The 12384-nt window shown below is 37.0% G+C and overlaps 1 protein-coding gene across 1 annotated transcript; it reads left to right on the top strand.

Moving 5' to 3' along the window:
* The first annotated feature begins 332 nt into the window (after positions 1-332).
* LOC129895038 (peroxisomal membrane protein PEX14) lies at positions 333-9162 on the top strand. The gene is given in 11 exon segments (XM_055970666.1): positions 333-601; positions 710-786; positions 4060-4172; positions 4175-4299; positions 4404-4452; positions 4582-4769; positions 6108-6294; positions 6436-6525; positions 7671-7753; positions 7891-7957; positions 8488-9162. Coding segments are annotated over 10 exon segments (1443 nt in total). The 5' UTR covers positions 333-601; positions 710-733; the 3' UTR covers positions 8976-9162.
* Positions 9163-12384: the final 3222 nt, after the last annotated feature.

Here is a 12384-nt window from a genome sequence, read left to right as displayed (position 1 = left end):
CAAATACATAGCCTAGAGACGAAAAGGGATAGAAGAAAAGAAGTTTTGAATTCGAGCATTAAAAATAAAAAAATTCTTATTAGGATCACTCTCAAAATAACATTTCAATACGCATTCGAATTTAATCAGTTAGTCAAACTTTAATACAAATATTAAATATCGAATGAAAAAATGATGTATTTTACATAAATCAGAATTAAGAAGCTTCACAAAGTGAAAAGTTGGCTCACTTGGTGAACTCGTTGCTTCCCCTCGCGAGCAAGAGAGACCAAGCCCTCTAACGGGGGCCAAACCTTAATAATCTAATATTGAAAAATTCTAAATAGCCTTGATAGTTCAATCGGGGATTCGATTCTCTTTGTAATTCCCTCTATCTCCCCCTTCTCCTACTTCGTACAATAATAATAATAAAATCATTATTTTAATATAATTCTCCCAAAATAAAATGCAGGCTTGCAATCGGGGGGAAAACAAGTAAAAGATTTTGATCTTTATTCTTATGGATGATTAAAATTCAAACAGGAGAGATTAGTATTAGGAGTTTTGGTCCGGAGATGAGCGAAATCGCGGGAGAATTCTGACATCATCCTCGACGTCTTAGGTAATCTCATTACCAGTGTGTTGTGTATAAACTTATTCCATGTCTATGCCGTTTCTTTCAATTTTGACAAAAACTGCGAATTGATAATTTGTCTCCTTGAAAATTCAGTTCAGTTCACTGGAGTTGACGAGCATGGCCACTCCATCCGATAATCCTCCCAACGTTAATACCCAAAATCCGGGTATGTTGCCTTTTTGATTCAATGTTTGGGTGAACTTGAGCCATCTATCTGATTGCTGCCTTTTCATTTATTTGTCCTATGAATCTGTTCTTCTTCAATTTTTGTATCATTTAGGCTTTTGCTGCACTTTTTCATTTGGGTAATTGGGGCACAGGTTGATCCACGATTTGAATTTGATGGGTTCAAGCTTTTAAGACTTTTTTTTTTTGCACTAAACACAGTTTACTCTTGAAATTATGGGTTCATAACTAAATGGGATATGTTCCATGTTGAAAATATTGGAATCGGCGTGGCTTAGTGGTCAATAAAGTGGTCTATAATCATGAGACTCAGGTTCAAAAATCTACACAAGGTGATTTCTTCCCATTTCTTCTACCTTGGTGGATAGAGTTACCTGGTACCTACTGCTGGTGTGAGATGACAGGTATTTCGTGGAAATAGTCGAGATGCGCGCAAGCTAACCCGGACACCACGATTATCAAAATAAAATAAAATATTGGGTTCTGTTGAACAGTAGAATATTAGCTACATCCACCTCTGATTAGGGACTTCTGTTAAACTCTTTATTTCATTAAGTTGAGCTTTAGTGGATTATATTTTCTGCACACACATTTATCGATATATGGAGTTTCTTTGGCAGAATTATTTTTCCCCTTTCGTTATGCAAAGAGGGTGAGACTATCTTTTTTCGGGAAAGGAAGAATGACAAAAGTTGCAGCACGTGTAAACTCCTAATATGCCCTTAAAGCTCTTGCAAGAAAAAAATGAGTTTTTTCATCTGTGGAAGGAGATCTAATCATTGTGCTCCACCTCAGCCAATGCATTAAAAATTCACCTTCTAAGAATGCACTCATTTGCTCTTTGATGTGTATAATTGAATTGTATTCGGCGTTTGTGTTCTTTAGATTTTTTGAGTTGAATGGATTACTCAGTTAACAAATCTCAATCTACGACAACAACAACAACCCAGTGAAATCCCACAACATGGGGTCTGGGGAGGGTAGAATGTACGCAGACCTTACTGAGTAGGACGGCTGGCTTTTTCCTGGAGACCCTCGGCTCAGTAAAAGCATAAACGCATAAAAAATGTTAGATAAGAATAGAAAATTAAAAGCTTTATGAGAAAAACAACAAACAAATAACGAATAGATAACAAATAAATACAAATAAATAAATACAAATAACAAATAACAAATAACAAATAAATAAATAAATAATGAAAGCGTCACAGATAAAATAGAGTAGTCAAAGCATAGAAAGTAATAAATAATAACATAAATAACAGAAATCAGAAATCAGAAGTCAAAGCGCAAGAGATCGTAATTCACTACTACGCCTATGAATAGAGAAGAATAACGAGACTATGAACTAGCCTTCTACCCTAATGTGGGTCCTCCACACCCTCCTATCTAAGGTCATGTCCTCCGTAAGCCGTAACTGCGCCATGTCCTGTCTAATCACCTCTCCCCAATACTTCTTCGGCCTACCCCTACCTCTTCTATAACCATCCATGGCCAGCCTCTCACACCTCCGCACTGGGGCATCTGCGTCTCTCCTCTTCACATGTCCAAACCATCTCAGTCGCATTTCCCGCATCTTGTCTTCCACCGAGGCCACTCCTACCTTGTCCCGAATAGCCTCATTTCTAATCCTGTCGCTCCTGGTGTGCCCACACATCCATCTCAGCATTCTCATCTCGGCAACTTTCATCTTTTGAATGTGAGAAAGCTTAACTGGCCAACACTCCGCCCCATACAACATAGTCGGTCTAACCACCACTTTGTAGAACTTGCCCTTAAGTTTTGGTGGCACATTCTTGTCACATAGCACTCCGGAAGCGAGCCTCCATTTCATCCACCCTTCCCCAATACGATGTGTGACATCATCGTCAATCTCTCCGCTGCCTTGCATGATAGACCCAAGATACTTGCAACTACTTCTCTTTTGGATGTCCTGAGCACCAAGCCTAACTTCCACGCCAACCTCCTAAGGTGTCTCACTGAACTTGCACTCTAAGTACTCTGTCTTGGTCCTACTCAACTTAAACCCTTTAGACTCCAAGGTATGTCTCCAATCCTCCAGCTTAGCGTTAACTCCGCTGCGAGTCTCATCGATCAGGACTATGTCATCTGCGAAAAGCATACACCATGGCACCTCACCTTGAATTTGTCGCATCAATCCATCTATCACCAAGGCAAATAAAAAAGGACTAAGAGTTGATCCTTAATGCAACCCCATCACCACTGGGAAGTGATCTGAGTCCCCTCCTACTGTCCTTACCCTGGTTTTGGCTCCCTCGTACATGTCCTTGATCACCCTAATGTATGCCACAGGTACACCTTTAGCCTCCAAACATGTCCATAGTATTTCTCTTGGGACTTTATCATAAGCCTTTTCTAAGTCGATGAATATCATATGCAAGTCCCTCTTCCTCTCCCTATGTTGCTCCACCAGTCTCCTCATAAGATCGATGGCTTCTGTAGTTGAGCGTCCCGGCATAAATCCAAACTGGTTCTCTGAAATAGACACGTCTCTCCTCACCCTCATCTCCACCACTCTTTCCCACAGTTTCATAGTATGGCTTAGTAGCTTGATACCTCTATAGTTGTCGCAACTCTGGATATCCCCTTTGTTTTTGTATAGAGGGATCATTACGCTCGACCTCCATTCTTCGGGCATCGTTGCTATTTTAAAGATGACATTAAATAACCTAGTCAACCACTCCAAACCTACCGAGCTCGTGCTTTTCCAAAATTCCCCAGGAATCTCGTCAGGTCCGGTTGCTCTTCCCCAGCGCATCCTACGAACGACACTCTTAACCTCCTCGACCTTAATACTCCTGCAATACCCAAAATCGCGACGCCTCCCTGTAAGTTCTAAATCTCCCAACACAAAGTGTTTGTCCCCTTCCTCATTCAAGAGTTTATGGAAGTAGGACTGCCATCTCTGTTTAATGAGGGTCTCGTCTACCAATACTTTTCCATGCTCGTCCTTAATGCACTTCACTTGGTCCACATCGCGTGCCCTTCTCTCCCGCGCCCTGGCTAGCCTGAATAATTTCCTATCCCCACCTTTCTCTTCTAGTTCAGCATAAAGACGTTCAAAAGCTGTTGTTTTTGCTGTCGAAACCGCCAACTTCGCCTCCTTCCTTGCTATCTTATAAAGTTCCCTATTCGTCCATTTCTCCACCTCATCCGTGCTTTCTATCAACTTCGCGTAACAAATCTCAATCTATCTTTAAAAAATCAACTCTCCATCTATGTTTGTGATTTTGCAGCTACCACTCACAACCAGCTGCTAAAGATAATCATGATCCCAATCCTGAGGCTACAAGAGAGAACTCTCCAACTTCTGTATTTGTAAACTCAGAACCAGTTCGGGAGGAGCAAGTCGAAATGCTGTAAAGTTTCTTTCACATCCAAGAGTTAGGGGATCTCCGGTCATGTATATGCGGTCTTTTCTTGAGAGGAAGGGGCTCACAAAGGAGGAGATAGATGAAACCTTTCGTCGAGTTCCGGTTTGCATCTTTCTGATGTTTAGACTATCGATCTTGGCTTAATTTTAAGCATGTAGTGATAAAATTAAGATAACATCAAAAACATTAACATGTCTAAATGACAGGATCCCACTCGAACTGTTTCTACCACACAGCCAGTAGCTGCAAACGAAGGTGATTTTAATGTTTTCTAGAAAGAACCTTTTTTGTTGTGTTTTGATATTTCTTTTTCTCACTTGAGAACATGATAATGTCTCTGGTCATTAGACTTATGACGTTGCTGCTTTGATTTCTTGATGATAGATGAGAAAGTGAAATCTTTATCAACTACTCAAGCACTGTTTGCATCGCAAAATCTGCAGTCTGCATCAGCTCTACAGAGTAATACCATGAGAAAAAAGGGATATTTTTCTCATTTCCATTGGACTCATGCGGTAATGGCTGTAGGCATAATGGCTGCTTCAGGAGTTGGTACAGCTTTACTTCTCAAGGTATACTTTGTAAGAAGCTTGAAGTCTATCATGCCACTTGATACCACATCTGCTGAATTGAGCATGTATCCTGTCATTGGCTATTGAGAATTTGATGTGATGGATCTTCAAACTGTTGAGATTTTCAAAGTACTTCTAATTGAATATTGTAGGCAAAAAGTACCTTTTCTTTGCATACGTTTCTACTTTTTCAGGGACCCTTAATGATTTTTTAAACTTTCTTTCAAATAAATATAACACATCCATCAAAACTAAAGCTTCATGCTAATCTCAAAGTTCTTCCTTTTGGACATGAACGCAGCTTCTAATTTATTTCTTTTAATTTTTAAACTAGTTTTTCTTGTCAATATTTGCCCTAGGGCTTTTGTCTAGCCATAAGACCACAATGTGTGAGGTGTAGGTTAGGCGCACATCAGGTTTGAATCCTGCTCCAGGTATTCAAGTGGAAAAGGGTAGAGGGACTAACCCATTATCCACCAAGTTTCGGACCGTGCACTGCTGACTCTCCAGGGTTTTTCGATTTTCAAAAAGATAAATTTAAACTATTATCAGATTTCAGACCTTTTCTTTGTGCAAAACCAGTGCTTTTAAAAGAGAAACTTTATTCTTTGATTGTCCTCTGCTTTTGGCTTCTCTAAAGTGCAAATTCATGAATTATTTAATTGGAATAATTTGGTAGAGACATTAAATGCTTTTCTATCTAATCCAATTTGACATCTAGATTTCTCCATTTTACCTTATCCTCCTATAGTTTTGGAAGCTATTATCAGATTTTCAAAAAGATAAATTTTCAAAAAGATAATTCTTTGTTTTCGTTCAAAATTAGTTAAAAGTTGTAGTAGCTTGATAGCTAGTGTTTTCTCATATAAAAGAAATCAAAAACAAGCCTAGCAATTCATACAAAGCTGATATTCTACTGTTCAAGAGTATCTCATGAATGTGGTTTTGCTCTGAGATATGACACTTTTTGCACGGAACTTGAACGGTGACCATGAGTATTTGTTGAGTGTACTTTCTCTCTGATATATGAAACATTTCGTATGGTGGATGGAGCAGTGACAATGCATGAATCCACGATGGTATATTTAACTATTTATCAGTGGAGAATAGTTCATACAATAATATGAAGGACAATTTTGAGACTATTATCTAACAACCTACTCAGTAACGAAAATCTTCTGACTCTTCCATTCCGTGATTCTATTAGATTTTAAAGTTTTTGAACGATGATTTTAATTCTTGGTTTGAGTCGATCTTTGAAAATTATGTTTCTAGCCTATGTATTATTTTGCTTGTATCACTATCACCCCCCTTAAAATGATAATGTGCTTTTGCCAGTATACTATTATACCCCTGCTTAAGTCCTGGATTTGCAAGGTTGTAATGGAAGAAGAAGATGAAAAAGGCGCTGTAAAGGGAAGACCAAGTTTAGCGGAAGAAGCTGGTGTTGCTGCAAAAGCAGCAGCAGCTGCAGCTGCTGATGTGGCCCGTGCAAGCCAGGAGATGCTGGCATCAAAAACTGGAGGTTTGTTGATAAAGTTCTCTGCATTAATACTGAAACAGTTTCTCTTGCTTGCTTTTTAGTGCATACATGCTAATCTTATCATTTCATCAATATTTTTCAATGAATAATCTTCGTAGCAATTTGACCTGTTGTCCTCCACAGAGAAAAGGTACTTTGAGGAGCTAACAAACCTGTTAAACTACCAAGTACGAGAGATGAAATCAATGAGTAGTGCCTTGCAAAAGCTCGAAGGTGAGTATACATTTGCTTCCAGAACATGCTTCTGCTACCACTTTGTCTCATATTTCTCCCTTTAACCTCCAGTTACTATTTGGATTTTTTTTTGGGGGGGTTATGGTATAAAGTATGTGCCTTTTGAGAATTTATTACTGTTAGAAGTAACATTCACGTGCGTTAAAGGGGATGCATTTTGGAAGGGATATAATGTGTAGGCTTCTAGCTGCACTTACTGAGGTTAAAGAGTAATACGAGTGCCTTTAATTGAGCGATAAAGGGAGGGAGAGAAAGAGAAAGAGATGGGATATTTTTCTGGTTCCACCTTCCTTTGAGGCTTGGCTACTTTACTTTAGATCTCATTGACTTTATTCTATGGTGTTTATATGTGATTAAACACTTGAGTTCCTGCTTGCACATCAGTGCATATTTTAAAGTGTCTCAAATGTGTCTCCTTCCTCATTCTGCATACTGTGGTACCTATCGGAGCTTCTATCCAACTTATGTTGTGGTAATGGTTTGTATCACTTTAGTGGTTTCCGTAAGAGTTGTGATCCTCAAGCGTAAAAGTCTAGACGTTTGAATTTGGAAACTTCTGCATTTGCTTGATCACAGTGACCATGGTCCACTAGGTCCCAATAAACTGGAAACAAAAGGAAAGGTTTCTGCCTGCATTTATTCATGAGTATTCTATTTTCATTTTGTACTGATTTAAAATTCGTATCGATATAACAGTTCTTAGTGTTGTGGCTTTCTAATGCTATTATACACCTATTTTTTTTTCTTTTCAATTTTTATTTCATTTATGGAAAATCTATTTACTTTGTATTCTTCTCTTTGAAATAATATTATTGCAATAAGAAAGTTGAGACATATTTATACTTGAATCTTTTGTTTCTAATTAAATACAATGTACAATGAAATATAAGGAGGCAAGGATGTGGATATTGGCTAGTGGATCAAGGCATTCAAGTCCGGAAAAGTTTCAGTTCAGATTTTGTGCTCTTCACTTTGTTGTCGCTCACATTTATGATTTATCTTTGTTGGATTTGATCCAAACTATGATGTTGTCATTTGTCTTGGAGTTAAAGCTATATCATAAAATAAATGTCAGGTTCTTTAGAGGAGATAATCTCATGGCTAGTTTTCAAATTCATATTCAGGGAAAAGTAGTACTTCTGGAAGAATACCTGCCATGGAACAAGATGATAGAAGAGTCTTGATTTCCCATTCTACAATAAGCTATGTAGTTACATATGGGCCTCCATCTTATTTTTGATTAATCTCATTGACTTTTAAAGTTCTGTTTTCTGATATTCTTTGATGGTACAGCAATCCAATTCAAATGGAGAACTGCATGTTGATTTACATCTTTTTTTGCAGGATATAAACGACCAACCACCAAATCCTTACCAGCCTGTACCAAATCCTCGTGTTGGTCCAAAGCCTAATGTCTTTCTCCTCCAATTTTTTGTTCTACCTACAGTATTCGGATTGATACAATTTATTTTTTCCGCAGATAATACGTAGAAATTCATTGTCTGAACCTATATCCTTTAATTCTAAAATTAATGCTGTGCGTATTATTTGTTTTGGGTCTGTTGGTTCCATTTTCTGAAGTCAGTGTGCAGCCTGCATTTGGACAACATGACAAACTTTAGACACCATCCTTCCACTCGAAAACTTCCTTCTTGTAGCTCAAGCCTAAAGCGTTAGAAGTAATAATCCTTAACTGATGTTTTTGCTAATTATTGACTGCATTTGATGTTTATGGAGTATGCGCATCACTGTATGGATTCTTATACAACTGTTACTTTGATTTAGATAACAAAGTTATGGTTTCATCTCTTCTTGATAAGACCTTTCTATTTGATGTATTTTCCTTTGCCTTCTCTGTTGATGTGAGAGAACTTAGGTGGGGTGGAGTCAATCTGAGTCATTTGTTTGAATTTAAATGATTTTACTATGTTGATCGTGAACAACCTTGGGAAATTGGCCAAAGTCAAAACAGTTCAAGGAATTTCCTTCAATCCCAAGGGAGTGGTGGTGATGGCTTGAATTATGAGTATCAAGACAATCTGACTAATGGAGACAGTTCAACGCCTTGGTGGCAACGCAAGAATGTCAGAGTAACAGTAATCGAAGCTGAGAACGAAGAGAAGTTTGGATATACTGCTGCACCAACTGAAGTACGGTCAGTTCAGCGATCGTGGGTTCCTCCCCAACCACCTGCAGTTGCAATGGCAGAAGCAGTTGCTGCCATCCGACAACCTAAGAAGCCTTCGTTTCAGAAAGAAAAGCTGACCGATGATGAGCTGATGGCTCATTCCTCAGAAATATCAGATGACTTGCAGAGGATTACAAAAATCTCCGAATCAGGTGGTCTCACGAAAACTAATGGTTCAAGTTTTGGGCAACAGTTGAGTGAGGCACTTATTACAAATGGTGACAATGTCTTGATCAGCTGAAGTATCTCTTGTTGTACCTGTCCTAAGTTTGATTTTTGGGTCTTGAGGTGGTTTATCACAATCTTGTTAGTACATTTTATCGATGAACTCGAGTTTCTAATGTTTCCTTTGTGCTTCTAGGTTGAAATTTAGAATTACACTAGTTAAAACTTGCTCTTATGTGAAAAGATAATTGTTTATACCAAAAGCTTATTTGCAACAACAACCACTCCTCACTCCCAAAGAAAAAGAGGAACTTTATTGATTTTCATTAATTGTTTGAAAGCACAGATTTTTTGGTTTTCTATTTTGATGTATCCGATAAGCGCCATTATGCACCCAAAAGTGAATACTTTTGAAATCTGTTAACTATATTTCTGGAAGATAATGGTTATGTTGGTCATCGTTAGTGATTTAATGGATGTTATTAAGTGGTCACTTTCTTACACTGACCACCTGTGCGACGAATGAGAGGAACACACGTGTATTGTCTCTATGCTAAATAAACGTATAAGATAATTTAGAGTAAGCCTTACCTAATAAGATAATTACTAGTAGTGTGTCTAAGTGAGTTGTCCATAAGTCATTGCATTAAGTAGGACCTTTGCCTAATTGCATAAATTTCCAATAAACACGAAAAAAGGTGCTTCTCAATTTCTTGTACCCAATTCGTGTCCCACCCCACTCACACTCTCTCCATTCTAAATATTGTCATATTTATTTATTTTTATAGTTAAAATTTAGATATTCAGACATGATAAGTATTACGAATGAAAATTTTCTTTTTATATTGATCGAAATTCAAATAATCTAACTCTTGACAAGGGAAATATGACAACCAATTTGAAACAGAAGACTAATGAATATGATAATACGATCTGTAGTTGTTTAATGTAATCTTAAATAAAGGTTGAATCATAAAATAGGAACATAAAGGCTAAAGCTCATATTTTCCCCAGTGCTGTATAATCAAGATTTTCTTCTTATAGTATAAGTCAATTGCAGATTATAACTTTGGAGCACCTTTCCCAACAAATTAGCAACTCGAAAGGGTACAAGGGATTTCCAATATTTCATAGGAAAAAAAGTATGTAATATAGAATTTGAAGAAGAGTATATATAAGACAGAAATTTTTCAGAATTTCACTTTTTTTTAAGCTTAAATAATATGAATGTGTTAAATGATTACAAGTATATATTAAAACCCAGCAGAAAGAAGGTTTGAATTCAACAAATTTACTGATTATTTTGGTATGCTTTGAATAATCCGATATATTTCCCTTTTGTCTTTTCTCTCAGTAAATGCTGTAGAATTATTCTTTCTTTTTATTAGGCAATTAGGTTACATAACTTTAGACGGATGTTACTGACGCCAATTAATTAGAATAGGGATTTAGCAGCCAACAATTCTAACTATGAAACAAAAAATGGAACTTTGATGTTGCCATCTGAGGCCTGCGTCACACCAGTCTTTATCCTTCGGCCATCTCGTTTATCAATATAATCGAAATATATATTATCTAAAACTTTTTAATTATATATATTGTATATAAATATGTATATTATATATAGACTATATATATATATATGTCTTGTATAAAGTAAACATTATATATACACTGTTTACATATTTTATACTAAATAAAACTATCTAAAGACATTGGGAGAAGTGCTTTTCCTAGCCCTTTACAATATTTCTCGTTTCTTGATCTTTTTACAATTTCTTTTTTTTTACACATAATTTTTTTAATTTTTTTTAATCATTTTCTTATGTTCAAATGGTAAGAGGACAAAGAAATCTCATTTCCTGGCGTAATTTTCCCTTGGGCGTTCAACACCGAACGTGTAAAAAGAGCAAAAAGAAAAAGGAGCAAAAAATCTAAATGTTTATATGCTCACACAATATTAATTAAACAAAAGAAATCTTCAAAAAGAGCTCTCTTTATCAAGAGAAAATCTTCACTTAGTGAACAATTAAGAACGATATAGGCCTCTTATCAAGAGAAAATCTTCACTTTTAGGAAAGATGCTTTTACACATTGGTACTCATATTTAATTATTACATTCAATAATTAGATAACATTTAAAATAAATATAAAGCTGATCGCACACTCGAGATGAAATAAATATAATGCATTTGACTATCTAGGTGGGGAATCTTCTAAGAAGGAATAAGAGCGACAAATTAATTCTCAATTAGTACCTTAAATAAACATAATTACACATAGTGATTGAGGCAAAACCAAAGAAACAAATCTAAATTAATAAAGTGCGAGAATATAATATATTTGCTTCAACAAATATAGCATATGCAGTCCATTAAATGTGAATGATTCTCAATTCGTCGTCATGCTTCCTTGTGCCCCTTTTAATCCTCCACCGCCGGCATCTTATGGATTTTATTCTATATAATATCTTATTATTTATGCCATTTTCATAGTGGAGCCAGAATTTTTATTAATATAATTTAAAATATAAAAAATAAATATATCAAGAAAGATAAGGATTCAACATCTTTTACTATATATTATAGGTCGTAATTCTTTGATAGGCGTTCTTTAACTTTGCCCATGTCTTCATATTATATACTATTGTATGATTGTGTAAGAGATACTGATTAATTTTCTCTATCAATGAGTACTCTAGCACTGAACATCTTGACATCAAATCTACAGCATGAATAATGAGCACGTCTAGCATTGAACATCTTGACATCAAATTTAGAGCAACAACAACAACAACGAACCCAGTGTGATCCCACCATGTGGGGTATGGGGAGGGTAGAGTGTACGCAGACCTAACCCCCACCTTAAAAGGTAGGGCGGCTGTTTCCGAAAGACCCTCGGCTTAAGAAAGAAGAACAAGGGAGGAGAAACAAGGAAAAACAAGACATAGGTCAGTAAAGCCAGGCATATAACAGACAATATAAAGATATAAATAATGAGAGCGATAAAGCGATAAAGTCAGGGTAGGAAAGATCGGGGATAAAAGGGCATTAACTACTATAGATAAAATAGGATACCCAAAGTAGACTGGGCCAACTAATATAAGCAGTAATCCCATGCAAAATCCTATGTTAAGACAAATGAGCGCGACTACGACTACTATGGAGAACCGATCGGCCACCTAGCCCACTATCTTAGTCTGAGTCCTCCATAGCCTCCTATCTAAGGTCATGTCCTCGGAGAGCTGCAACTGTGCCATATCATGTCTAATGACCTCTTCCCAATATTTCTTCGGCCTCCCTTTGCCCCTCCTGAAACCGTCCATAGCCAACCTCTCGCACCTCCGCACTGGAGCATCTGTGTCTCTCCTCTTGACATGCCCAAACCATCTCAGTCTCGCTTCCCGCATCTTGTCCTCCACCGATGCCACTCCTACCTTGTCTCGGATATCTTCATTCCTAATTCTATCCATCCTAGTGTGCCCA

The sequence above is a fragment of the Solanum dulcamara genome, chromosome 7 (assembly GCF_947179165.1).
Source record: "Solanum dulcamara chromosome 7, daSolDulc1.2, whole genome shotgun sequence".
NCBI lineage: Eukaryota > Viridiplantae > Streptophyta > Magnoliopsida > Solanales > Solanaceae > Solanum > Solanum dulcamara.
The sequence above is the reverse complement of the archived record's forward strand: the minus strand, read 5'-3'. Positions and strand labels throughout refer to the sequence as shown.